General features: G+C 70.0%; 1 protein-coding gene across 1 annotated transcript; it reads right to left on the bottom strand.

The window, feature by feature from the left end:
* Window positions 1-362: 362 nt before the first annotated feature.
* BAHCC1 (BAH domain and coiled-coil containing 1) lies at window positions 363-26,746 on the bottom strand. Its single transcript, XM_082775041.1, has 27 exons — window positions 26,495-26,746; window positions 24,816-25,132; window positions 16,651-16,830; window positions 15,643-15,765; window positions 13,439-15,160; window positions 13,237-13,342; window positions 12,900-13,108; window positions 12,623-12,781; window positions 11,913-12,103; window positions 11,210-11,567; window positions 10,411-11,127; window positions 8,898-9,082; window positions 8,671-8,807; window positions 8,421-8,522; window positions 7,645-7,762; window positions 7,290-7,539; window positions 6,922-7,086; window positions 6,482-6,807; window positions 6,127-6,234; window positions 5,786-6,039; window positions 5,620-5,695; window positions 4,948-5,056; window positions 4,745-4,867; window positions 4,483-4,656; window positions 2,637-3,781; window positions 1,699-1,935; window positions 363-1,004 (listed from the first exon to the last, which is right to left on the bottom strand). The coding sequence occupies exons 2-27, from the start codon at window positions 24,988-24,990 to the stop codon at window positions 798-800; spliced, it is 7,656 nt and encodes a 2,551-aa protein (XP_082631167.1). The 5' UTR covers window positions 24,991-25,132; window positions 26,495-26,746; the 3' UTR covers window positions 363-797.
* Window positions 26,747-27,425: the final 679 nt, after the last annotated feature.

Here is a 27,425-nt window from a genome sequence, read left to right as displayed (position 1 = left end):
ACACTGGAAAAGCCCCCCCCCCCCGCCGCCCCCCCCCCCCCCCCCCCCCGCCTGTACACATTTACAGCGCGGGGGGCAGCGGGGGCCACGGCGGGCAGGGCTCGGCGGGACGGGCCAGCGTCCGCCGCCACCCCGACCCCCCCGCTATTGCACCGGGACGAGGAAAGGGGGGGGGTATGGGGGGTTAGGCAGAGTTGGGACCCCCCCGAGCCCCCCGCCCTGCCCGCCGCGGCCCCCTCTGTACAGAGCTCCCCGCTGTCCTCGTCCCAGCCAGGCTGGGGGAAACAGTGCATGAAACGGAAACGCGCCCCCCCCCCAAAAAAAAAACCCACGACCCCCAACCCCCACCGACCCCCTCCCCATATTATTATTATTTTATTTATTTTTTTAATTTTTTTTTGTCGTTTTTCGTCCTCGTTCGCTCTTGGTGGATCGCCTTTTTTTTTTTTTTTTTTTTCTCTTTTTTTTTTTTTTTTCCGTTAAAACTTCTTCCCGGCAAGAAATACAATATTTACACGCAAAATAAATAGAACAACACACCTGATTTCTGCTTTACCTGCTGGCAAACAGTCAGAGGTACTAGGGAAAGTATGGCTTGTACGGGGGCGCCCCCCACCCCCCTCACCCCCACCCCCTGCACCCCGCGTGCCCCCCCCCCAACCCCGGCCGCCTACAGCCGCGGCCCCGGGCTTTGCATAATGACCGGGAAAGGGGGGGGGGGGGTCCCACGGCGAGGGGTGGGGGGCGCGCGGGGGGCTGCCCGTCCCCGTCCCCGTCCCCGTCCCCGTCCCCGTGGGTCAGCAGAGGATGGGCACCCCGTCGGCGGTCACCAGGCGGCCCGTGGTGGGGTCGTAGGTGCCCGCCAGGTAGTAGAGGTCCTGGCGGTCCTGGTATTTTCTGCTGCGCGTCATCTGCTCGTAGTGCTCGCGGCCCACCACCTGGCACTTGTGGGAGATGGTCTGCACGTCGTTCTCGTCCTCGTGGCACGACTGGTACAGCGCGTTCTGCACGGGCACCGCACGGCGTCAGCGCACGGCCCTGTCCCCATCTCCAGTCCTGGCCCTGTCCCCGTCCGTCCCCATCCCGGCTGCATTCCCATTCCCATTCCAATCCCTGTCCCCATCCCCATTCCTAACCCCATCCCCATCCCTGTTTCCATCCCCATCCCATCCCTATCCCCATCCTTGTCCCCATCCATCCCCATCACCGTCCCCATCCCAATCCCATCCCTGTTTCCATCTCCATCCCATCTCATTCCCATTCCCATTCCCATTCCCATCCCTGTCCACATCCCCGTCCCCATCCCCATCCCATCCCTATCCACATTCCTATCCCCAACCCATCCCATCCCATCCCCAATTCCATTCTTATCCCCATCCCTATTCCCATACCCATCCCTGTCTCCATCCTTGTCCCCATCCACCCCCATCACTATCCCCATTCCCATCCCATCCCATCCCATCCCATCCCATCCCCATTCCCATCCCTGTCCATATCCCCGTCCCCATCCCCATCTCATCCCCATCCCTGTTTTCATACCCATCCCATCCCCATTCCTGTTTACATCCCCATCCCATCCCAGCCCCAATCCCTTCCCCAAACCCATCCCATCCCATTGTGCCCATCCCATTGTGCCCATCCCATCCCATTGTGCCCATCCCATCCCATCCCATTGTGCCCACCCCACCCCACCCTCACCTTGCCGTCGCTCTGGCGCTTGCCCAGCTTGGTCTCCTCGGGGTGGTAGAACCACTTGACCTTCACCACCATGTTGCTGCCCCACGACTCCCACATGCTCTCGATGCGCCCGATGTAGGGCAGGTTGGGCCGCCCGGCCGAGAGGAAGACGGCGCAGTCCCCGATGCGCAGCGTCTCCTTGCCCCGCACGATGGCCTTGTAGAACAGCTTCCGCGCCTTCCCCTTCATGCCCCGCCGCTGTGGGGAGGAAAATTGGGGTCAGGGGTGGCGTGGGGACCCCGGCCCCATGCCCAGTGCCAAGCGCACGGCACCCTGCGGCACCCTGCCCCGTGCACCCAAGGACTGTGGTCCGTGCACACCTTGCTCTGTGCCACCCTGCACCCTACGTGGGTGCAAGTACCCAACCCGTGTGTCCTGCACCCTGCCCTGCATCCATCCTTCATGCCCTACCCCATGCTCCACGCACCCTGCACCCCATGGATCGTGCCCCAAGCACCCTGCCCTGCACCCATATCCTGCCTCATACCCTACTCCGTGCACCCTGCACCCATGGATCCTGCCCCGTGCATGATGCACCCTGCTCCATGCCCCATGCCCTGCATCCATCCCTCATGCCCTACCCCGTTCCCCGCACACTCTGCACCCACAGATCTTGCCCCATGCACCCTGCCTTGCACCCATGGGTTCTGCCTCATATCCTACCCCACACACCATGCACCCCATGCACCCTGCCCCCATGGATCCCTGCCCCATGCCCCATGCCCTGCATCCATCCTTCATGCCCTACCCCACACTCCATGCACCCTGCACCCATGGATCCTGCCCCATGCCCCCAATCACCCTCCCCTACACCCATGGATCTCACCTCACACCCCAAACTCCCCAGATCCATCCCCCTGCCCCCTGCCCCATGCCAGGTCCCCCCATCTTACAGGTACCTGCGTGGGGTTCCCGGACCACCGCCAGAGCTGGCGCGCGGGCAGGAAGGCGGAGATCTTTGGCCGGTTTTCCACCGAGGGCAGGCGCTGCCTCCGGGAGAACTCTTTGGCTTTGGAGAAGCTGAGGGCCTCCTTGCGCTTGAGCTTGGCCTTGGGGCCGGCGGCGGCGGCCTTGGTGAGGAAGCAGCGCTGCGGCGCGCTGCTCTTGGAGCGCAGCGCCTCCGGCTGCGCCAGCAGCGCCGGCACCGGGTGCGAGAGGCAGGTCTGGAGCAGCAGCGTGGAGTCCTCGTCCTCGGAGCTGTAGGAGGAGTCCTCGTTGTCGGAGGAGCAGAGGCTGGACGTGGAGATGGAGCCGGAGCTGGAGGAGGTGGAAGAGCCCGAGGAAGAGGAGGAAACCGAGAGGCGGGTCATAAAGCGCGAGGGCACGTCGGCGCCCAGCCCGCCCGCCTCCTCGTCCTCGTCCATGTCCGAGTAGGAGCTGTGGCAGTCGCTGTCGCAGTTCAGGGTGAACTCGGCCTGGCCCGAGTACTTCCGCAGCGCCAGCCCCATGGGCAGCTGGTGCACGGGCGCCCGCCCCTTCCTATCCTTGCCCGCCAGGGCCGCGTGGGCATAGCCGTGGCTGGCCAGGGGCCGCTCCAGCTTGGCCCCAAAGTCCTTCTCACCCAGCAGCAGGGCCTTGCAGTTCTTGTTCTTGGGGGACGTCACCCCTTCGTGGTCCAGCTTGACCAGGTACTCACTGCCTGCCTTTCTCCGGCCGCCTTTGCCCACTTCTGCCTCCAGCCGCTCGGCCTTCTTGGAGCGCAGGAGTTTCTGGGCAGCCGGCAGCACCAGCCCAGCCCCGGCCCCGAAGGACGCGTAGGAGCTGGCGATGCGGCTGAAGGAGTCGGCCCCGAAGCCGTTGCCGAAGACGGGCGCGGCGACGTGGTGGTGGTGGTGCACGGGGAAGAGCGCCTCTTTGGCCCGCAGCTTCTTGGCGCTGCCGTTGACCTGGAAGAGGTTCTGCAGCACGGCCGTGCCCTTGCTCGCCGCCTTCCTCTTCGTCTGCGCCACCGCCGACCAGCTGAGCAGCGGCCCGCCGCGCCGCCCCACGAACGGGTCGCTCAGCACCGGCGCCTTCCCGCCCGACAGCACCTCCGCGGCTTTGCCTGGGGGGAGACGGGGGTCAGGAGGGGGGCTGGGGGGACCTGGCGGAGCCCAGGAGCACGCTGCTGACCCCGCTGCTTCCCTGCTGTGCGCCCTCATCCCTGCTTCCCTCTGTGTCCCTCCATCCCCTCTCCATGGACGTGTCCCCATGTACCCGTGCTGCATCCTCCCTGCGTCCCTCTCCCTGCCCACGTCCCTGCCTCCTGCCCTCCCTGCATCCCTACATCCCCTCCCCATGCCCGCATCCCTCCTCCTGTCCTCCTGGTCCTGCATCCCTGCACCCTTCCTCTGTGCCCTCTCCCTGCATCCTCCCAGCTCCAACACCCTGCGGTCCAGCCCCGTGCCTGCATCCCCACATCCTTCCCCGCATCCTTCCCTGCTTCCTTCCCCAAATCCTTCCCCAAATCCTTCCCCAAATCCTTTCCCATGTCCCTCCCCAAATCCTTTCCTGCATCCTTCCCCAAATCCTTCCCCAAATCCTTCCCCAAATCCTTTCCCATGTCCCTCCCCAAATCCTTTCCTGCATCCTTCCCCAAATCCTTCCCCAAATCCTTCCCCAAATCCTTCCCCACGTCCCTCCCCAAATCCTTCCCTGCACCCTTCCCCACATCCCTTCATCCCCCCACCCCTCCCACTGCCGGTGCCACCTCCCTCGGGGCAGCATCCTGCCCGTCGGGTGTCTTGCCACCCCCCCCCCACGTACCACTTTTCTCCTTGCCGGCCGCCTTCTTGCCTGAGTTCTTGGGGGTCTCGGGGCCGTCGTGCCGCTCCGTGCAGAGGCTGGGGGGCAGCTCCCCGGGGGGGGGCACGTCGCCGCACGACCGCTTCGTCCGCCGGCACGAGCTGGAGACCAACAGCGCCGGGGACGGCTCCGTGCCTGCGGGCAGAGCCGGGGAGGGGGGTCAACACCATCCCCACCGCCCCCAGACCCCCCCCCTTGCCACCCCCATCCCCGCCCCACTCACACTGGATCTTGAAGTCGGGCGGCAGCAGGCGGATGTTGGACACGGCGATGTGCCCCGTGTCCCCGTCGTCGAACTCCACCATCACCGCCTCGGGGTCGTCCTCCTCCTCGTCGCTGGAGGAGCCTGCGGCACGGGCAGGGCGTGGGGCTGGGGCATGGCCGGGAGCCCGCAGCCCCCCCGCCGCCGCCCCCGCCGCCCCTCACCTCGCACCACGTTCCCCGGGTAGAGGCACCGCGACTTCTGGCTCCAGTAGGCGCAGACGCGGGTGCCAGGCGGCAGGCTGCGCCTCGACTGCGGCCGCACGTCCAGCACCTGCCCAGAAATGCCCTGCTGGCACCGTCCTCGCCTTGGCCCCATCCCCGTCCCCATCCCTTGCCCATGTCCCCGTCCCCATCCCTTTAACTTTTGGTTGCATCTAAAAACATCAGCAGTTGGATAAGATGATTGTTGAAGGCGCCTTCCACCTGAATTTACTCTACTCTACCCTACTCTACCCTACTCTACTCTACCCTACCCTACCCTACCCTACTCTACTCTACTCTACTCTACTCTACTCTTACTCTACTCTACCCTACCCTACCCTACCCTACTCTACTCTCCTCTTCTCTAATCTTACTCTACTCTACTCTACTCTACTCTACTCTACTCTACTCTACTCTACTCTACTCTACTCTATACTCTATACTCTACCCTACCCTACCCTAGTCTAGTCCCTGTCCCTGTCCACATCCCCATCCCTGTCCCATCCCGTCCTGTCCCATTCCACCCCTATCCACATCCCAATTCCATCCTGTGCCATCCCATCTTGACCCTACCCATGTCTCCATCCCCATCCCATCCCATCCCATCCCACCCCATCCCTGCCACCCGCTCACCGCCTCCTGCAGCAGCTGCTCCTGCGAGTAGATGCGCTGCCGGTTCCCCCGCTCGCCCTCGATGATGATGCTGTAGCTGCAGGGACACGAGGAGGGGCTCAACACCTGCCCCGTGCCCCCCAACACCCCCCCCTAGCCCCGTGCGCTCCCCCCAGGCCCCGCTCACATATCGGGGGGCTGGATGGTGCGGACGCTGCCGGCGTAGAGCAGGCTGTCCTCCTTGGGGATGAGGATGTGCAGCCCGTCCCGCAGATCCTCCTTCTGGATGGCGCACGTGTGGGGCAGGGGGGAGCGGCGCCCCCCCGTGCAGCCCCCCCCCCCGTCCTCCTCCTCCTCCGAAAAGCTGCTGTTGTCGTCGAAGTCGAAGTCGTCCTCCACCGTGAAGCTCTCCAGCAGCTTGCTGACCGCCCGGCCCTTGCACTGCGGGACAGGGAGCTCAGCGTGGGGATGGGGGGGTCCCGGTGGGAGGGGGGGACACGCTGGAGGTGGGGGGGCTCGGCCGCTCACCTGCTTGGTGGCCACTTTGCTCTTCACCTTGGCCAGCTTCTTGCCCTTGCTCAGGATGGTCTTGGCGCTCCGGGGCGAGAGGGCCAGCGAGAGCGCCCCGTTCTTCCGCTGCGGTGTGGGGAGAGAGGGCTTGGACCCATTTTTGGGGGCTTATCCCCCTGCCCCCCCCGGCCCTACAACACCCCCAGCCCCCTTTTCCCACCAGCACCCCCCAACCCTCACCAGCACCCGCATCCTCCGCAAGCCCCGCACCCATCCCCTGCACCGCGGGGTCCCTTTGGCGTCCCCAACCCCTCCACCACCCCAAACCCCTGGCACCCCACAACCCCCCCGGACCCCCCCATCCCGCACTCACCCTCAGGGCCGACTGCAGCACCTTGCTCTTGCGTGTCGCCTTCTTGAGCCTCTCGCTGGCCAGGCGGGCGCCGTCGTCCCGCGCCCCGAAGTGCCGGGGGTCTGCTCCCCCAAAGAGGCTGTTGGTGGGGGTCGGGGCGCTGGGGCCGCTCGGGGCCGGTGCCCTGAGGCTCTCCTTGGGTTTCGCCTTCAGCTTTTTCTTGCCCCCGTCCTCGCAGCCGCCCGCTTTCCTCCGTGCCGGGACCTTCTCCAGCTTGCCAGCTCCCGGCTTCACCGGCCGCCGCTTGATCTTCACCTCGCCCTCGGGGCTGCCGAGGCGGCAGGGACCTTTGGGGGGGGGGGACACAGGGGCTCAGAGCCCCGCGGGCACACGGAGCAGCCCCCATAATTTGTGCCGGGGAGCCCCCCAACGCCACCCCTCCCTCGGGGGGAGCCCCTTACCGAGCAGCCCCTGCCTTTCCTTCTTCTTCTTCGCCTTCTCGTTGGCCTCCATCTTCACCACGGAGGAGGGCGAGGGGCCCAGCACGGCCACGGGCACCGAGGGCAGCAGGGCCAAGCCCGGCTCGTCGTCAGCATCCTCGCTGTCCGAGTCCTCATCGTGCCCATCTGCGAGGGGGGGGGCACAGCTGAGTGTCCCCGGGGGGCCCCCAGGCACGAGCTGCTCCCGAGCCGTTTGCGCAGCCCCCCTGCAGCATCCCCCCACTGCCGCAGCCCCCCACATTGCAGCCCCCCCATTACAGCATCCTCCCATTGCTGTAGCCCCCCCCAGCCCTATCCTGGCCCCCCCCCCAGCCCCGTTCCAGCCTTGCCTTTGAATCCGGGGGGCTCGCGGGGGTCGGGGTCCTGCGGCTGGTACTTGGCGGCGCCGCCCTTGGAGCTCTTGGCGCGGGACAGCTTCTTCTGGATGCGGCCCCCGGGGTTGGGGTCTTTCCGTCGGAAGGGGCTGATGCCGGCGGGCAGCCCCTTGCTCTTCACCTTCTGCTTCAGCTGCGACACCTTGTGGGCCACCTTGCAGGACAGCTTGCTCTGCGAGCCGCTCTTCTTGCACCGCACCTTGTCCTGGGGGGGCACGGCGAGGCTCGCCAAGGAGCCAACACCCCCCAACCCCAAACCCCGACCCCAACCACCACCACCCGGCCCGCCCGAGGAGGGGGCAGCACTCACCGAAGGGGGGCCCTTGATGCCTCCGTACGCCTCCTGGGCCAGTTTGCTCCGTTTCTTCTTGGGCTGGGGCTCGGCACGCAGCCCGGCGCACAGCAGGGACAGGCTGCTCTTCACCGCCCTGCGGGGAGCGCGGCGTGGGCACGGCGCGGGGCTGCTCCCACCCGCCGCCGGCCACCCCCCCCCTCTCCAGCTCCCCTCTTTTTTTATTATTATTTTATTTTTTTCCCTGTAACCTTCACTCGCTCACTAATGTTTTGTGACATAAAACCTAGAGATTAATTTTTTTTTTCTTTTTTTTTTTTCTTTTTTTTTTCCTCCTCTCTGTCTTAATTGAAGGAACCATTTAGTGCAGATTTAACTATTATTACCAAATCATCGGGCCTGATGCCGCGCGCGCACACACACTCCAATCGTGTTTGGACTAGCTCGGAGGATTTATGCAAATGGGCCTGTCGGGAGAGGCAATTTGTAGCAGAGAAGGACAATTATACAGGGCCCGTGAGTGTGAAAACGACTGCGCCGGGCGGCTAATGGATAATAATAAAGCGCCAGCAGCAATGAACACCACTGCAGCGTGACCAATGACTTTATACAGCGCGGATAAAGAGGCTTTTATGCAACGCTGCTCCCGCGGCCGGGCACGGGGGGGCAGCCCCGGGACGGAGCCCCCCGCAGCCACCACAACACCGGGGACGCGGCCCCGCCACCCCCGAATCTCTTCCTCCCCCCTACCCCGGGCACGGGGACGGGCGGGCGCGCGCCCCCCGGTCACTCACTTGACCTTGCGGCTCTCGGCCCTGCCCAGCGTGCTGGAGTGCTTGCGCTTCCTCGGCCGCCCCGGCCCGCGCCGCGCCGGGCTCCGCGAGCTCTCGTCGCGCCTGCAGCCGCGGCAAGACCGGGGGCAGCCTGAGACCGAGGGCTGAGCACGGCCCCAAACTCAGCGCACCGCTGACCCCCACCCTCGTGCCGACCCCGCAGCCACCCCCCACAGCCCCCCTGCACCCCCGAAGCAGGACGGGGACGTACTCGTGGTCGTGCCGCCTCTGCAGCTTCACCAGCTCGCGCTGCTTCTCCTTGTAGCGCCGCTGCAGCTCGGCCAGCCGCATCCGCACCTCCACCTCCTGCGTGTTCAGCTGCTCGATGGCCGCCTTCAGGGGGCACACCTGGGGACAGGGACGGGGACAGGTGGCTCGCACAGGGCACGGCTCGGCCCCTGGCTGGCCACGGTGGCACGGGGACAAGGGGACACTCACGGCCTTGGTTTTGGGCGTCCAGGTGTACTTGCGGCGAGGCACGCGGGCGCGGGGCGGCGGCGAGGCGGGCAGGGGGCTGAGCGCCGGGGGGCTGCCCTCCCTGCTGGCCGCCTCCACCAGCGACCAGGCGGCCGCCACCGTGGCCAGGTTCTGCAGGTTGAAGGCCAGCAGGTCCTCGTCCTCCCCTGCCGAGACCAGAGGTCAGCGGGGGCGCCCCGGGACCCCTGCACCACCCCTGAACCCCGCTGCTCCTGTGCCACGACCCTGCACATGCACACATGAGCAGCACCCCCGGGTGGGGCCGGGCACCCCCGGGGCTATTTGGGGTGAAAAGGGGTCAGTGGGGTTGTGCCGGGGGTGCTGCACGAGACGGGGCAGCACGCACAGGGTGCCCGTGGGGCGCAGGGACAGCACACAGGGTGCTGCGTGCATGGCACGCCCGCTGTCCCCAGGGTGCCGCGGGGCCGCGGTGGCCAGCGATGAACTCATCGGGGCGCAGAGCCAAGGCCGGGGCGGGGAGGGACGCGGTGACGCACCCCATCCGCGGGGGCTGTGGCGGGGGGAGCAGGACCCCCCCCAAAGGGAATGGGGCCCCTCGGCCCCCGCACGGCACCGCCGCACGCAGCGGGGCTCGGCCAGAGGCAGCAGCGAGCACGCGGGGCCCTGCGCCCGCCCGCGGCAGCGCTGGGGAGGCGCCAGGGCCTTCCCTGCCGGGGCCCCCGGGATTCCCTGGGGAAGCCGAGCCGGGAGGGAATCCCGGCGCCTGCCTGGAGCCAGCGCTGGAGCAGAGCCCCGGAGACGGCCCCGGGCTGCGAGCAGGGCCCTGCAGCCGGGCACCGCGCTGCAAACGCGCACAGCCCCGCGCTGCAGGCGCACAGACGCACGCTGCGTGCCTTCCTGCAGCCCTGCGCTGCAAATACGGGGTGCAAACCTGCACAGCCCTGCAATGCACCTTGTACACCAACATGCACGGCTCTGCATTGCACCTGCACGTCACAAAACATGCTTGCAGCCCTGCATGCACGTGCCACGATCGTGCACAGCTCTGCAGTGCAAATATCCGGCGCAAAGGCGCGCAGCCCTGCACTGCAAGCGTGCGGTGCAGACGTGCACCCGGCCCTGCACTGCAAGGATGTGCTGCAGACGTGCACGCAGCGCCGCAGGGGAAGCACGCGCTGCAAATATCCACTGGAAACGTGCACAGCCCCTGCATCGGCACCCTGCATGCAGCCCCACGCTGTGACTGTGCTCAGCGCCCTGCGGTGCCGGCGTGCACGCAGCCCTGCACTGCGAACGCGCGCTGCAAGCGTGCACGCAGCCCCCCCCCTGCTGCACACAACACGTGCACCGCCCGGCCCAGCCCCTGCGCGCATCGTGCAGCCCCCCCACTGCACCATCTCCGTGTTGCACGCACCGAGGGCACCAAGGGGTGTGACAACGGGGCGGGGAGCACCACGGCACACGAGCAGGGGACGGGAGGCACCGCAGGGAGGGGGCCACGGGGGCCGCTCACCTTCCAGGGCCAGGTCGCAGCGGCGCCGGCGGAGCTCCAGGTCGGCCAGCTCGCTGAGCAGCGCGATGCCGGGCAGCCCCACGGCGCAGGGGGCGGGCGAGGGGGGAGCCGGGGGGGGCTCCTCGGGGGACCCCAGCGCCGGCAGCTCCCCCAGGTCGATGCCGGCAGCGATGAGAGCCTCCAGCCCACCCGGGCAGCCCTGCCGCCCGCTGGGCGCGTGGCTGGGGCCATCGCCCTCCTCCTCGTCACAGCTGCCCTCCGGCCCTGAGCCTTCGCTGTCGCCCTCCTCCTCCTCCTCTTCCTCCTCCTCCTCCTCCTCCTCGCCGCAGGGGGGGACCAGCGGCGAGGACCCCACCCCGGGCACCGGGCGCTGCTGCTCCACTGAGCTCTGCTCCAGCACTGCCGGAGCCGCCTCCCGGCGCACCCCGAAGGGCTCCTCGGTGGCCACCGCAGCCGGGGCCGGCCCCGGGGCGAGGAGGAGGTGGTGGCGGTGCAGCAGCGCGCCGGGACCCTCGGCTGCAGCCCCCCCGGCCGGCGGCTCCCGCACGGGGGGGCCGGGCTCCCTCAGCACATCCTCGGCGGGGCTGAAGGTCCGCGACTGCTCGGGCTCGGCCGGGGGGGAGCCCGCGTGCATCGTGTCGGGGTCGGCGGGCTCGGCAGAGTGCGCCTCCGAGAAGCCCATGCTGGCCGCGGGGTAGCTGTAGCCCGGGGGCAGGTCTGCGGGGAAGGGGGTGAGGCTCAGCGGGGGGACCCCAGCACCCCAAAGCCACCCTCCTCCTCCTCGCCGCCGCGACCTTACCTGGCTCCAGGGATTTGGGGTAGTCGCGGGGCGGCTGGCCCTCCCCGCGCTTGTCCTCGCCGTCGCTGCCCTTGCTCTGGACGGGGACGGGGCTGTCGGCCGGGGAGCGGGGGGCCACGGCGGAGCTGGCGGCGGGGCAGACGGGTAAAGTGCAGGGGGCCGCGGGGAGAGCCACGGGGCACTTGGCCGGGTGCCGCAGGGCCGGGGAGTGGCAGCAAGGGGACAGCTTGGGGGGTCCGGGGGCTGCCGAGGACATGCCCTTGGCCGGGGGGTTTAAGGCAACTGCTTTGTGGGAGGGTTTGAGGGGCTTCTCGGGGCACACGTCCTCCAGCTCCAGGGGCTGCTCCTCCGGCTTGCGCTGCGGGGGGACACCGGGGTTGGAACACATCAGCACCACAGCACGGCCCCAGCCCCAAATCCAGCCCCAAATCCCACTGCCCCCCATCCCACTGCCCTGCATCCTCCTGCCCCCCTTCCAGCCCCACAATCAGCCCCACATCCCCCTGCCCCACATATCCCAGCCCTGCATCCAGCCCCATATCCCACCGCCCCCCATCCCACCGCCCCCCATCCCCCTGCCCCGCATCCCACCCAGCATTACCACACACCACATCCCCAGCCCAGCCCCACGGCCCCCCCCAACTTTTCATCCCAGCCCCCCCAGTCCTGCCCCCCCAACCACCACCCCCAGCCCCGCGGGCACCTGGACGTGCGCCTGCCGCTGGATCTCGAGGGCCTGAGCCGCCCGCTGCTGCTGCAGGGCGTAGAGCTCCTGCTGCCGCAGGAACTGCGAGCGCGAGTACACGGGCAGCTGCCCCGTGTGCTGCAGGTGGGCGCCGGGACCCCGGCCCGGGTACATCGGGGGCCACAGCGACGCCTGGTCCATCACGTCGGCTGTCGGCAGCAGGGGGGGGGTCAGCAGGGGACCCGTGGTGGGGTCGCCCCGCAGCCCCCTGCATCCCATCTCCCACCCCTGCAGTCCAGCAGCACCCAAAGGGACCCCCAATCTCCCACCCCAGTACCTTCAGTATCACCTATAGGGCCCCCCCATCTCACATCCCTGCACCCCAGCACCCCCAGGACCCCATCTCCCTCCCCACCCCCTTAGCACCTCCTGTAGAGCCCCCCCCATCTCCCCCTAACCCTTCATCATCACCTATAAGGAACCCCCATCTCCCCCCTGCACACTCAGCACCACCTGTAGGGACCCCCCCACATCTCCCCCTACCCCCTCAGCATCACCTTTAGGGTCCCCCCATCTCCCATCCCTGCACCCCAGCACCCCCAGGACCCCATCTTCCCCCCCCCACCCCATCAGCATCACCAGCAGGGACCCCCATTTCCCACCCCAGCAGCACGACAACCCCTGGGTGGCCCCCCAGCCAGCCCCCCCCCCACCCCCCCCAGCCTCACCCAGCGTGTGGGGGGTGCCGTGGGCGGGGGGCTCGGTGGGCAGGATGACGAGCTGGGCGGGGGGCTCCTGGGAGAGGGGGAAGACGGGCTGCATGGTGCTGGGCATGGAGGCGGGGAAGGCGGGCGGCAGGTTCTGGTGCAGCGCGGGGTGGCCGATGCCTGGGGAGGGGGTAAAGGGGAAGAGGGGGGGGGCCCGTCAGCGCCGGGGCGGGGAGGGGAGGGGGGGACGAGCCCCCCCCCTGCTCCAGCAGCCCCCCCCCCCGCCGCCGGCACCGACCGTAGGAGTGTCCCCCCATCCAGATGGAGGGGCTGCGGGTGCGGGGCAGCCAGTGCGTGTGCGCCGGGTGCGCGTGGGCGGCCGGGTCCCCCCCGAGCTGTCCCGCCGGCAGCGAGGAGCCCCCCGCGATCATCAGGTGGGGGGTGAGGTCCCCGGGGCACCCCCCCGAGGGGTGCATCCGTGCGAACTCCACCAGCTCCTTGTTGTCCCTGTGGAGAGAGGGGCGGCGTGGGGCACCGCGACGTGCCCAAAGCGGCGGCACGGCGACGGGGCCCCCCCCACGCACATCCATCTCCCCCCCCCCACCCCCCAAAACCACCACCACCACGGCACTTACTGGAGAAGGAGCTCTCTCCCCGGCAGCCCCAGGCGCTCCTCGCAGAGCCGGCCCCGCTCTTCCTCTGCCTCCAGGTCGATGACGTGCATGGGCCGTGCCGTGCCGGCTGCGCGGGGCGAGAGGACGGCGCGGTGAGCGCGGCACCGCCGGCACCCCAAGGCCCCCCGCCGCCCCCCCCCGCCGCCCCCAATCACCCCCTTACCTTTGATGCCGGTGGCCACCCGGCCCTGCCGGCCGGAGCCGCTGCCGTAGGAGGGCTCGGGGCGGCTGAGCGTGTCCTTCTGCCGCGCCACGGCCACGGCGATGCCCACGGGGGGCTGCCGCACCTCGCCCTCGCCGTGGCCCAGCTCGTGCTCCCGGCTGCGGGCGCAATCCGGCCGCTCCAGCTCCTGCTGCCCCTTGCCCGGGGGGAACTTGGCGTCCTGGTGGGCGCAGCTGCCCTTGATGCCGCCCAGCCCCACGAAGGGAGCCTTCTGGCCCACGATAAGTGCTTGGTTGCTGTACTTGAGAAGGTTCTTCATGGCCGAGACCTCGTCCGGGGGGGTCGGCATGTCCTGGCTCAGCACCGAGCCCTGAGTCATCAACGCAGCCTGCTGCAGACTCGTGCTGAAGGGGTCCAGGTAGGAGCCCTTCCTCTCCTCCGCCATGGCCATGGGGGGGCCCTGGCCCTGCACGCCCCAAGGGGGCAGGGGGGGCCCGTTGTAGCCCAGGGAGTTCAGCTCCAGGGCTTTCCGCTTGCCCTCGGGGCCGCCGCCGGCCGGCTCCGCCTCGGGGCCGCCGTGCTGCTGGTGCCGGATCCGCGCCACCTTCTGCGGGGTTTGCCCGGGGGGCTCCTTGGGGCCCTTCTCTAAAGTGCAGCAGGACGGGCCCACCTTGGCACCCAGCGGGTCGGCGTGCGGGGCGCGGGAGCAGTCCGGGGCCGGCGGCACCTCGAAATAGCCCTTCTCCAGGCCGCCCTTGGGTGGGGGGCCGAGGCTGGCAAACGGGGGCCCCTCGGCCGCCCCGCCGCCCCCCAGGTACTCCAACCCCTTCAACCGGGCGCCGGGGCCGCCCCACTCGAGCCGCCGCTCCGCTTTGCCCTCCGCCTTGGCGTGGTGGTGGAAGGAGGCTCCGTAGGCGGCGGGGGGCTCGGCGCCCACCTCGCCGTGCCGCTCCTTGCCCTCGGCGCGCTCCAGCCCGCAGCTCTCGGCCGCCACCTGGAAGGAGCGGCTCTTGTCCGCCAGGTGTCCCACCGAAGGCACGAACGTGGCCCCGCTCAGCTTCAGCTCCCTCCCGGCTTTGTCCGGCAGCGGGCACAGCACGTCGGGGCCGGCGTGCAGCTGCAGGCAGGGGAAGGAACCGGCGGCGGCGGCGGCGGCGGCGCCGAGCGGGGCCGGCCCGGTGGGCACGGCGTAGGAGACGGCGTGGTGCAGCATCTGCCGCCGCTCCAGGCACTCGCCGTAGGGCGGCGGAGCCTCGGGGGCTCCCGGCTCCCTCTCGCCGCGGCACGGCTCCTTGGCGCAGCGGCCGGCGCGGGGCAGGGCGCTGCCGGCACAGCTGGGCAGCGCCGCGCGGCCGCCCTCGCCCTCCAGCCCCTTGGCACCCAGCAGGCAGGAGGCGAGGTGCTTGGGGCGCCCGTCGCCCGCCGCCCGGGGGGGGAGCCCCTCTTTGCAGTGCCCCTCGGGCGGCACCGGCAGCACCGCCCGGTGCCTTTCCTTGGCGTCGTCCTCCGGCGGCCGTTCCTTGCCCTCCGCCTTGCTCGCCTTCTCCTTGGCCGCCAGGAAGCGGTCGTAGTCCTTGGGGGTCTTGGGCAGGGGCCCGGCATCGCGCTCCCGGCTGCAGGAACCGGCGGGGGGCCCGGGGGCGGCGCGGGCGATGCCGGGGAAGCCGTGGCCGGCGGAGAGCAGGGCGGGCTGGGCGGGCAGGTTGCGCAGGTAGAAGTTATCTGGAGGGGAGGGCCAGCGGGTCAGCCCCCACCCCGGGGAGCACCCGGCACCCCCCCCCTCCCAGCCCCGCGCCGAACAAAGGCGCGCGTTCGAGGCGCCCGGGGCCGCGTCCGTGCCAAGCGCCAGCTCCCCGCTAATGAGGGGAGGAGCGCGGGGGAAGGCACGGCCTAATTAGCTCCATTTCCCACCCAAACAATGTTCCCTATTAAGCGCCCGCCACAATATTGTGAAAAGCGACAGCGGCGGCGGCTGGGCCGGGTGCCCGCGACCCCGCTCCATCCCCGGGGACCCGGCACCTGCTCCATCGCCAGCCCCTCGTGCCGGGGACCCACCGCCGGGGACGGGCACCGGGGACGGGCACCGAGCCCCCCGGCAGCGCCACCGTGCCCGGCAGCCTCCCCTCTGCCCCCCCGTGAGCGCCGGGGACGTGCCCCCCGCCACCACCACGGGCACCCGGCGCGGTGCCGGCCCTGGTACCTGCCTTTCTGGCTCTCGTAGAAGCGGTGCTGGCTGTAGAGGACGTTGCTGTTGCCGTGGTGGTCCAGGTGGCTCATGGGCAGGAAGGTGGACGCCAGGCTCCCGGAGAAGCGGGGGTACCCCGGGGCTGGGGGGGGGGGGGCGCACAGCAATCAGGCTTGCTCGCCCCATCACACCACGCACACGCGTTGTGTGTGCCATACCCCTCCTGGCCATGCAATATCTGCCCAACTCTCACCACACCGGGGCCGTGAGCCCCCCCAGTGCACCCCCACGAGATGAGGGGGGTCTGGGGGGGCTCGGCTCAGGCCCCCCAGATGGCAAAACCGTGCGAGCCGCCCGTCAGCAGCGAGCGCTGCGCTGCCGGAGCCGCGTGCGCTGCCCGTTCCCCCCCGCCCGTCCCCGTGTCCCCCCCGTCCCCCCCCGTCCTCCCCCACCCCCCCGGCGCGGCGCGCAGGCCCCGGCACGCCGGGAGCCAACTGGCAGCCGGTCAAACTACCAGCTGGGCCGGCTGCCAGGGCCCCGCGCCAATACCACCGCCCCGCTCCTTAACTCTGTCGGCCCCCGCTCAGGTGGGGACGGGGACGGTGGCGGCGTGCCGTGGGGGCACTGCCGGGGCTGCCCCCCCCCCCCCTGCCACAGCCCAAAGCGATTGGGAAGCGGTGTCTGGTTAATAGGGCACCCTAGGGACACCCTGCACCCTACAGCATGACCCAAATGGGGGCTGCAGCCCCGCACAGCCCCCCCCCCAGCACCCTTTTTGCAGCGGGCTCAGCCTTGGCCTCGCGGATGCCCCCCCGTGCTGGGGATGGGGGGTGTCTGTGGGATGTGCTGCCCACCCCGCTGCCACCCCGAAGCTCTCCATGCGCCACCAGCGTGCCGCGGCCACCCGCGTGCCGTGGACATCCCCCCCCGCAGCCCGGCCACCCCGATGCCGTGGGGGCGGCCGCGACACCCGGCCCTCCTCCCCGGGGGGGGGCTCCTGCCCAGCCCTGCCCCGGCGCCCACTCACCTTCGTGGGAGTGCGAGAACCAGATCTGGGAGGTGCCGGAGTGCGGCCCGCGGAACGCCGGCTCCGGGGGGGACGCGGCGGGGCCCGAGGGGTGGCTGGGGGCCCCCGAGCCCAGGCTGCTGCTCAGGAAGCTCCCCATGAAGGACGAGGCGGGTGCGCTCCCCATCAGTCCGCTCCCTGCTGCGGGGCGAGAGGAGAGAGTCAGGGGGAGCCCCCAGCCCCCGCCACGCACGCGCACCCCCGGCCCCCGCAGCGCCGGCACGCTCGCTCACCGTGCGCTCGCACGTTTGTGCACAGACACCTGCAGTGGGGCCGTGCACGCGCTTCCTGAGCACGTGTGCACGCTGCTTGTGCACGCTGCTTGTGCGCACACACCACTGGCACGTGCACGCTCGGGTACAGGCACACCTCATGGGATCGTGCCCCTCGTGGCCCCCCCAGCCCCATCCGGGGGTGTGCGAGGTGCAGCACAGACGCACGGGGAGCTCCCGTGTCCTGCCCTGACCCCGCGTGCACGTCGTGGGCACACATGTGTGCCAGCGCATGGGAGGCTTTGCACACATGTGTGCCTCCCCGCACTGCTGCCCGGAGTGGCTGCAGGACACCGGCCGCCCCCAGGGCCTGTGCCGTGCCGTGCCGTGCCATGCTGTGCCATGCCATGCAGCCGGGGCACGCCGGGCCAGCGTGCTGCCAGCAGGGGCAGCTGCCAGCTGCAGCAGCCGGAGCCCTGCCAGTGCCCAGGGGCGGTGGCAGGAGGCTGGGGACATGGGGACAGCCGGCAGTGACCGGGGCAGCGACTTCCCGGAGCAACGCCCTGCGGGGGCCGGCGCGCCGGGGGGGTGCCGTGCACAAATGTGCACAAATGTGCACAGCACAGGGGAGGGCACACGACGCAAAGGGAAGGGGGGCAGCTCCCACCCGGCCTTTCCCTGCACCTGGTGGGGGGGGAGAGGGGCACGGAGCTCCTCTTTGGGGACGCCCCCGCCCCGCAGGGCCGGGCGGGCTGAGCCGTGAGATCATGGTGGAAACATCGCAGCCGGTAGCCAGCGGCCGGGTGGGAGCAGGGGGGGGAGCGCGGCCGCCCCTCTGCGCTTGGCCTCGCTCCCTGCCTGCATGTGTTTGCCGACGTGGGCTGGCGGGGACCGCGGCCGCCTGGCCCCTCCGTGGCACGGCACGGCACGGCTCGGCATGGCACAGCAGAGCCCAGGGCTGGCCGGCCGCCCGGCCGGGGCAGGAAGTGATGCTTTGCTCTCTAAGCCGGCCCACGCTCCCCGGCTAATCCCGCCGGGATGCCTCTGGGATGAGTGTCGGGGATGTGGTTTCAGGCAGCTCGCTCTCTTCCTGCGCTGGCCGGCTCGGGGGCCGAGCCCGGGCCGGGGCCGCGCGTGGGTTGGGGGCACGGCCGCACCCTGCCCGCGGCCCTGGGAACCGGCACCGAGCGGGACGGGACCCGGCATCGCCCCCGGGCACCGTGCAGGAGAACGGAGCAGGGGAAAGCAGGGGAACCCTGGCACGGGGGTGCCCCACGGAGCCGGGAGGCGTGAGCTGGGCAGGAAGCCGAGGTTTCCAGAAGGAGCCTTTTCTGGAAGCCGTGCACCGGGGCTGTACCAAAACCCGCGCGCACACGGCCCCGGGGCAGTGGCCGGGCCCCGCGCCACTCTCTCGCACACTCTCCTCTCCCCCCACGTCCCGTCCCAGCCGCTGACTCACGCCCCCTGGCACGGCCGGGTCCCCAGGCGCGCGCTGGCCCCCGCGCCGTTCCCACCCTGCTCGCACGCCCGCACGCACGCTCGCCCCGGCCGCTCGCACGCTCCAGCCCCAGCTCGGCTCCGCGCCCCCTTCCCACGGCCCCAGCTCTCCCCCACCGCAGGGGCTGCGGGCTGCGGGCGGCCCCCCCAAGCAGGAGAGGACTTGGGGGGGGGTCCTGAGGCCGTGCAGAACTCAGCTCATCCCCGAGCACGCGGCGACGGAGGAGCGGCACCGGGGAGGGCGCGGTGCCATGGGACCCATCCTGCCCCCCGCAGCCCCTCGGCAGAGCCCGCCTGGGAACTCCCTGGCCCTGCTCCCTGCACCCGGGGGCCAGCGCCGTGACTCAGCCCCGCTGGGCACCACTCCCGGCTCCAGCATGGCCTGGCCGGGCAGAAAATCCCCCTGCCAGGAGCCAGCACGGAGGGGACCGACCGCAGCCGTGCTTTGGGGAGCGCGGGGCTCCGCCACCGGTCATCGCTCGCGCCTGTGCTGGGAGCTCCCACACGGCCACGTGGGATCCCTGCCGGCCCCACAGCCACTCGTGTCCTGCTTCCCCCTAAGCTGAGCTGGCCTGGAAAGGGAAACTGAGGCACGGGAGGCGGCGGGGCCGTGGGGGTGGATGTGGGCGCTCGCAGCACCCCGGGGCTCCCCCAAACGGGGCGGGGAGGGAGGCGCAGGGCTGGAGGAAGGGGTTAAAAGCGAAGCGAGCTGCGTTTTGTTCTGATCCCCTGCCAAACCGCGGGGGCCGGGAAGCCCAGGGTGGGATGTGGGGGGGGCGGGGGGAGCTCGGGGGCTTTTCGCCAGGGCAGCCCCGGCCCCAAACCCACCGGGGTCACGGCAGCGACGACCGCAGTGACGGGCACCGGTGGGATTGGGGGGGGGGGCTGCGGGGCAGAGCAGGGCGTGAGCCCCCCCAGGGCCACGTTTCGCCCCCGCGCCGGGCCCAGCGCAGATGGGAATGTGCTGGGAAGACGGAAAGTTTCCCCCGGCGGCGAGCGGGGCCGCGGGAGCGCTCCGGCCACATCTGCTCGGGCCGAGCCGTGTTCTGGGCGCCCGCCCGGAGCGGGGCGCGGGGCCACGGGCGCCCGACCAAGGCAGCGCTGCCGGGAAAGGGAGGGGGTCCCCGGCCCCGCTCCCACGCAGCATCCTCCCTGCCTCCCTCCCTGCCTCCCTCCCTCCCTCTCCGGGAAGGCCCCGGCTCTTCCCGCGCCCCACGGCCCCGCTGCTCCCAACCCCTGTTGTGCCCCCGTGATTTGGGGGCTCCTTTTTAAGCTCCAGGCTCCCCCCGCCCTAGGGATGCACAACAGGGACCCGGAGCAGCCAGAGCTGGGGGCTGGGAAGAGGGGTGACAGCCCCCCAGGGATGCCGCGGTCCCTGCTCCAAGCTCGGGCACGCGGCCCAGGCCAGGCACAGGGTCCCCACGTCACCACGGCCGTCCCCAGGGCTGTCCCGGGAGGAGCGGGGAGGCGGGCGGCCGGGACGTGCGCGGGGTGCGGGGTAGAGTTACTGCCTCGGCTATTTCGGGGCTGGAACATTCCTAACAGGGCCGAGGCCGCACGCGGAGCCGCCGGAGCTGGCGGGGACCCTCCTGGCACCGCAGGCCGGCAGCAGCCGGTGGCACGCGGGGCGCACGGCGGCGGCACACAACGGGGACGAGGAGGCAGCAGAGCCCCGGGACCCCCCCCAGCCCTGCCCGGGGACCCCCACAGCCCTGGGCGCGACCACATCCTCGGCCCGGCACAATAACGACATCCGCGGTCGTTAATAACCTCCCCCCCCCGCGTCCGCCAGCTGCTCCCTTGGATGTGCCACCTCCGGTCCCCGCTCCTCCCAGGCACGGTGCAGGATGCGGCCCCCGGCCCCGGGAACCCCCTCGGGGGAGGCGCTGGGGCTGCCGGACCCCCCCCCGCCAGCTCCCTCCCAGCCCCAGCCCCGCACGCCTCGTGCCGCGCTCCCCTCGGCGCACGGCGCTTTTTAACCCAACGTGGCCCCTTTAAATATTGGGCAAATAGGAAATAAGCGTAATATAATTTCCTCGGTGTTATAATTTAAGATTAATCCATATTGTTATGGCACTAAATAAATGCTGTAATATTGAAACGCAGTTCAAATTAGCTTGACAGAGTGCCAGAAGTACAATTAAAACGTTATCCGATGGGTAATCACCAGCCCGGCTCTCCGCGCTAAGTGCCACTTGCAATCTGTCGGCTGCTGACGGAGGGAAGGGGAGGCTGGAGGGGAGCAGGGGCTGCAGCGGGGCCGCGCGTGCAACACGCTGCTGGCTGCAGGCTGCTGGCTGCACGCCGCTCGCACACGGCCGCTGCACACACACCGCTCGCGTGGCCGCTGCTGAGGGCTCGCTGCGTGCCCCTTGCGCGCCTGACGCCCGCGGCTCCGCACGCAGCCCCCTTGCACGGCTGCTGGGGGCTCTTGTACAGCTTCTGGGGGCTCTTGCACGGCCGCCGGGGGCTCTTGCACAACCGCTGGGGGCTCTTGCACGGCCGGCAGCCGGTGCACGCCGCTCCGGGCACGCTGCTCCGCGCCGCCTGCTTGCACGGCCGCCGCGCGCCCCCGCCACAGGCAGCTTGCACAGCCCAGAGGCCATTTTGGGAGCAGCCGCCGGCCCCGCGCAGGACGGGGCCGTGGAGCAGCCAGGAAGGGCCCAGGGGTCCCCCGTCCCTCGCCCCGCAGCCCCACGGGGCCCCCAAATCCCACCCGGCCCCGTGCAAAGCTCCGCACCCTCAAAGCGCCTTCAGCCCTCGCCCCGTGCGCACACGGGGGTCCCCGTGCACCCAACGGGAGGGGAAGGGAGCAAACCCCGAGGGGCTGCGGTGCTGTGCCCCCCCCCCAGGATCCCCCCCAGCACCGGGACACCCCAGTGCTCATCACGGGGACCCCGTTGGGGACCGGGTGCTGCCGGTGCGGCGGGGCCGGGCCGGGAGGCGCGCGCAGCGCTGTGCCCATCTGTTTCGTTTTACGGAGCGGATAAAGAAGAACTCCAAGAATGAGATTATTGGGTGAGTGTTTATTTACCCGCTATCGCGGGCGGGAGGGAGGGGCCGCAGTTCAAAGCCCGTGTGAATCTTTGCAAAGTCACTGAGTAGCCAAATCCTGCTATTTTTATTTTCTGCTATAATTACCAGCTCGGCTGTCGCGTAGCGCTGCCATCAGCGCCCGGCCCCGCGCCGGGGAGACGAAACGGCTGCACGGGGGCAGCTCTGGGGCCAGGGACGGGGCTGTGGAGCCCGGGGAAGCAAAGGGGAAACCGGGGGGGGGCACCCACAAAAACCCCTTCGCCATCCTCTCTCCCCCACAGCCCCTCCTGGTGGGGTCAGTGCCAAGACCCCCGTGCGCACCGGTGCTTCGCCCCCGCAGCTCCGCGGAGCCCGGAGGCATCACAACCCACACGTCCCTCCCCGGGGCCGCCCAGCCCCGGCCCCCCCCGAGACCCCCAACCCACGGGCGGGGGTCGCAGCCCTGAACACAGGAGGACAAAGGAGGGAAGGGGCCGTGCGGCCGCCCCCGCGTTGGGGCGATCGCGGCGCGGCGGTGCTGCGGCTCTGCCTCCCCCGGCACACACGCGCCCGGCCGCGGCTCTGCGCGGCTCCAAATAATAACTAATGAACAGATGAAACCACTCAGCTGTAATTCCACAAGATTTGGGTTTCTCAGCATTCTGCTTTTTTTCTCCCTGACACATGTGCGTTTACCTCCCGCCTCCCCCTCCCCCAGTAATCTGCAGCAGAAGTGTCACTAATAAGGAGTAGACAAGTTAATCTCAAAATCTGTTTTAACTTTGACACCTACTTTTTTTTTTCCCCCCCCCCCCCCTTTTTTTTTTTTTTTTTTAAATAAAAAACTCGGCGCACGTTGCAGGGAGGCCGGCGAGCCGCGGAGGAGCCCGAGCACCGCGGCCGTGCCGCTGCCGCCTCCCAGCCCCTCGCCCGGATTAAATCCTGCACGAGCACCGAGCCGGCGGCCGAGGTGCAGCGGCGCCAGCGCCGGGGCTGGATGGGGAGCACCGCATTCCCCCCCCCGCCCCCGCCAACAAACCCGGGGATGGAAGCCACGAGGCTGAGCGGGAGCCCCCCGAGGCCCCACCTGTTTTATGGCCCGTCCCTGCCCCAGCAACGCCGGGGTGAAAAAATGCAGCGCTGGGCCTGGAATTTAATCCAGCGAGGGAGGAGGACAGCTGCGGGGAGCCCAGCCCGGCTGCGCGCCGAGAGCGGCCGCCAGCGGGGAGCTGCACAGCGGCACCGGGGCCGTGCAGCGGAGGGAACACCGGCACCGTGCCACGGCCGGGCTGCACACCAGCACCGTGCTGCACACCGGCACCGTGCCGCAGAGCTGGAGCGGCACCGGCAGCACCCCCGGGGCTCCCGGCGCAGCGCCGTGCCGCTGCGAGCCCCCCCGGTGCCGCGAGCCATCGCGGTGCGCCGAGGGTTCGGCGCGGTGACAAACAGCCCGGCGCGCTCTCAGCTATATTTTACTCCATAAAAACGTCAGGAGGGCAGAAATGGAGGCCCTGGGTAAAGCCGGCAGTCGGCAGAACCTGTTTGGCCGAGTTTCCCACCCTCCAGCCTCCCCCCGGCTCGCCAAACCCCCCCGCCCCCCCCTGCTGCGGCACGGGGGGCACCGCAGGCACGCCGGGAACCCCGCTCCCTGCCCTGCGGCACTCCTGGAGCGCGGCACCGGGCAGGGGGGCCCCGGCCTCCCGACCCCTCCAGCAGTGGGGCAGGACCCCCCCGAGCCCCCCGGCACCGGGCAGGGCCGCGGCTCCTCCGCGCTCGGGCCCCCAGCGCCGTCTCGCGCCGTCATTTGCATGGTCCCGGTGCCAAAAACAGATGCAAACCGAAGCATTTGTTTGTAATAACTGCGCAGCCCTGAATTATGGCTTTAATAAAATAAAGCTAAACATTTTTTATCTCCTTTTTTTTCTCAGGGCTACTTCCAAGCCCCGAGCGCTCAGCAAAGGCTCCTGGGAGGTGTAGTCCGGCCGGGAGCCATTTGGGGAGCGGGACCGGGGGGCCTCCCCCCCCCACCCCACCCCCCAGAGCCGGCGCCGTGCCCCGGGGCGGCCGCGTGCCGTACGGCCCCGCCGCCGCCGCCCGGCGAACCGCGGGCTGGCTCCCGGTGCTGGGCGGGGTAATTATCAAAATTATCAATCATCGGCGGTAATTACCACCGCACGGCTCCCGGCCCCGTGGCGCGGCCGCCGGGTCCTGGCCCCGTTCGGGTTTGCCCGAGCGCCGTTCCCGTAGGCGCGGGAGCCTCCGAGCGCGGTCGCCGGGAACGTCTCCGGCTGCGGCGGCCCTGCCAAAGCCCGGAATATTTTTAGCTCTTTCTGTTGTTGGGTTTGGCTTCTCCTTTTTTTTTTTTTTTTTTTTTTTTTTTTTTAAGAAAAAAAAAAAAAAAAAGGCGAGTTTCTGCAGGGGTATTTTTAGCCCGATCCATGTTATTTTAACAGCCTCCTTTGCTTTCGGGCTCCCATGTGTCGCCCAGACCCCGGCGGCGGGCGCGAGGGGCCGCCGAGCTGCGGGAACCCGGGCGGCTCCGTCCCCGCCGGGGAGCCCCTCCCGGTTAACGGCAGCCGGGGCGGGGGGGGGGGACCCAGCCAGGGGCTGCCCCCCCCCCGGGAACCATCGGCACAAAGCGAAACCGCCCCGGTCGCGGGCCCAATCCTGCGCTGCGTCCCGGCACCCCGGTGTCCCCCGTTTTCCATCTCCTCGCGGGAACCCGAGCCGCCCCCCCCCCTCGCACCCGACGCGGCCCGGCCGTGCCCCCCGCCCTAATCCATGCACTAATTGTAATCCCATTAAAGCAGATATAATTTTATTAGTATTCACAGCTCATCAAGGCGCTGCCGCCGTGCGACGGAGAGAAAAACGCCGGCGGGGAGCGGGAGGCCCCGGGCGGCACCGGCTGAGCAACGGATCCAGCCCCGGCTCCGTGCTCCCCGAACCCGGCCCCGCTCCACGCACCCCGCTGGGACCCCCCCCTTGCTTTGCAGCCCCCCCCGCAGCCCCACACGGCCGCGGCCGAGCGCTCCTCACCGCACACAAAGCCGCGGCAGCCGGCGGGGCCGCACCGAGGATGCACCGAGCCCGGCTCCGGTACCGGGCACCGGCTGCAGCCGGTAACGGGAAGGTGGGAGCTGCAAAGCCGTCCTCCCCCCGAGACGTGGGTGCAGGACCGGGATTTATTTGATTTTTATTTTTTTCGCTGCGCATAACGGCGCCGTTGTTCGCCCCGAGCGCGCCGCCTCGGCCCGGCGGGGAGCAGCGCTGGCACAGAGGGGGGGTCCCCAGGAGACGCCGCCGTGCCAGCGACCCCCGTGCTGCCACCCCGAGCCCCTCATGCAGGATGCAACCCTCCGGGCCCCCCCACCAGCCCCCCACCAGCCCGGTGCCGCTGACCTGAGTGCGTGGCCATGGAGATGGGCGCGGGGAAGAACTTGGCGGGCTGGAAGTGGCCGGGGGGCTGCACGGTGCTGTGCGCCGAGCCCGAGACGCGCCCCGTGCCGTGCCGGTGCCCGAGGCCGCCCCGCTCCGCCAGCAGCCGCGGCGGGGGCGCGAAATCACGGCCGTCCATGCCGGGGGCCGGGGGCAGGAGCCCACCCGGGGGGGGCCCGGGGGGGAGCCCGGCGGCTGCTCGGCGATCCTCAGCGCCGCGGCGGGCCGGGCCGGGCGGCGTGCCGCGCTCGGGGCCGGGGCTGCCGGCTCATCCTCCGCTCCTGGAGCACGGGAGAGAGAAAAAAAAGCGAAGCGTGAGAGCACGGCCAGGCCCCCGGTAACCCCCCCCCGCGGTTCCCCAGCACCGCTTTTTTTTTTTTTTTAATTTTATTTTTTTATTTTTTTTGCATCACCCCCGGTGCACGGTTCGCCGGTTTCCCCCCGGTTCCCCCGGCCCTCTGCGCCCGCTCCCCCCCGGTGCTCGCTCCCTTCGGCTCCTCTCCCGTTTCCCCGCTCGGCGCCGCGGTTCCGCCGCCGCCGCCGCTCCCGGTGCGCGGCCGGTTCCCCGGTTCCTCGGCCCCCGCTCCCCCCCGGTGCCCTGCCGCCGACCCACCTCCCCCTCCCGTTTTCCTGCCGCTCCCGGTGCCCGGCCGCTCGTTTCCCCGCCGCAATCCCCCTTCTCCCGGCCCCGTTCTCCCGGTGCGCAGCCGCCGGCATCGCCGCTGTCCCGGCGCACGGGGCCCCGGCCGCCCTCCGCGTCCCGGGCACGGCCCCCGGTGCTCGCCACGGTCCCCGGTGCTCGGGTCCCGGCCTCCCTCCTCTTTCTCCCCCCCGCCTCCCGGGCTCCGTTTCCCGTCTCCCCCCGTCGCCTCCTTCCTTCCCCCGGCCTCCGCCACCGGGGCTCGGTTCTCCGGGCCGGCGGAGAGGCCGCACAAAGCGGCGGGGGAGGCCGCCCGGTGCTCCGGGCCCGCCGGGGCATTGTTCTCGGCAGCGCCGGGGCCGGAGGGCCCGATCCGGCGGGGTGCCCGCCGCCGCCTCCGGGGCCGGGGTGAACAAAGGGGAACGGAGCCGCGGAGCTCAACCGGGGGGGGGCCCCGGGGCCCCTCTCCCGGTGCCACCGAGCCGAGCCGGGCCGGAGCCGTGCCGCGGGGCTCCGCGCGGTATTGTCCGCGGGCGGCCCCCGGCCCGAGCACGGCGGGGAGAGGAGCGAGAGCGCAGCCCCCCCCCGGATGGCGAGGGAGGGGGGGGGCAGAGGTTTGTTTGTTTTTATTTTTATTATTATTATTTTTTTTTTTTCAAATTCAAAATAAAAGGGAAAAATTATGAAATTTTCAAAAATAAAATATAAACGCGAGGGAGAAAAAAAATCGCGATTTTTATTATTTTTTTTTTCAAGGCGGAAAAAAAATAAATCCAAAATAGCGCAAAAAAAAAAAAAAAAAAAGGGGGCAAAAATAATAAAAATTATATATTAAAAAAAAAAAAAAAACGCTAAAAGCCGCTCGGCCCCCCCCCAGCACCATACACACACACACACACACACACACAGCCCCCCCCCTCCCATCCCATCCCATCCCATCCCCTCCCGCCCCGGCAGCAGCGCAAACAAAAAACCGCCCGCGCCCCAAGTGCACGGCACTCACCGGAGGGGCGTTCCGCGCGGCGAGGGCACGGCGAGAGCGGCGCGGGGCGGCCCCGGCGGGGTGCGCACGGTGGCGGCGGCGGCGGTGGAGGCAGCAGCAGCGGCGGCGGAGCTCCGCCGGTCCCCGCGCACTGCCCATGCACCGGCTGCGCCTGCAGAAAGGGAGCGGGGGCCCCGCCGCGCCTCCCCGCCCGCCGCGCACTCCGCCGCGCGACGCGCCCCGCATGCTAATAAGCGCGTGCCGCGCGCGCGCCCCCTGATTGGCCGCCGCGCGGCGCTCGCGCCCCGCCGGCCCCTCGCCCTCTCCCTTCTCCCTCTCTCCCTTCCCTCCTCCTCCCTCCTCCCTCCTCCCCCCCCTCCCTCCTTTCTCTCCCTTTCTCCCTCCTCCTCCTCCTTTCCCGCCCCCGCCCCCGCCGCGCCGGCAGCGCCGCCTCCCAATAGGCTGGCGGGGAGCCAGGCGCCTGCCAATCAGGGCGCGGCGGGGGTTGCTCCGCGGCCCGGCGGCGCCGAATTCAAGCCCGCGGCGGATGAATGGGGGGGGGGAGCCGCTCGCGCGCGCGCGCGCGCGGGCGGGCGCGCCGGCGCGCTCCTCCTCCCGGAGCGCGCGCGCGCGCGCGCTTTCTCGCTCCTGTCCCTCCCTCCCCTCCCCTCCCCGCTCCGTCTCTGCTCCCGCGCGTGCGCCGTGCGGCGCGGCGGGGGGGCCGCGTTGCAGCAGAGGTGCGGTGCGACCCCCCCCCACGCACCGCTGCAGCGCCCCCCACCCCCCCCCACCCCCCCCCTCCCCTCCCCTCCCCGGCCGCCCCCCCCGCGCTCTGCACGGAGCCCCCAAGGGGGTCGGGGAGCCCCCTCCAACCCCCCTCACCCCCCCCGCATTGCTCCCCGTGCCCTCCCCAGCACACCCCAAGGCCGCGTGGGGACCCCCCCACGACCCC

Source organism: Aythya marila (genome assembly GCF_965140915.1).
Source record: "Aythya marila genome assembly, chromosome: 18".
Classification (NCBI taxonomy): domain Eukaryota; kingdom Metazoa; phylum Chordata; class Aves; order Anseriformes; family Anatidae; genus Aythya; species Aythya marila.
Note: the sequence above shows the minus strand (reverse complement) of the source record. Positions and strands in the feature narration are given on the sequence as shown.

Excerpts from the sequence above, each read along its gene's own strand:
- BAHCC1 (XM_082775041.1), bottom strand. The coding sequence starts at position 24,990 with ATGGACGGCCGTGATTTCGCGCCCCCGCCGCGGCTGCTGGCGGAGCGG. Across the intron at positions 8,808-8,897 it reads GGACGCCCAAAACCAAGGCC|GTGTGCCCCCTGAAGGCGGC; the intron begins GTGAGTGTCCCC and ends CCCTGTCCCCAG. Across the intron at positions 5,057-5,619 it reads AGCAGCTGCTGCAGGAGGCG|GTGCTGGACGTGCGGCCGCA; the intron begins GTGAGCGGGTGG and ends ATTTCTGGGCAG.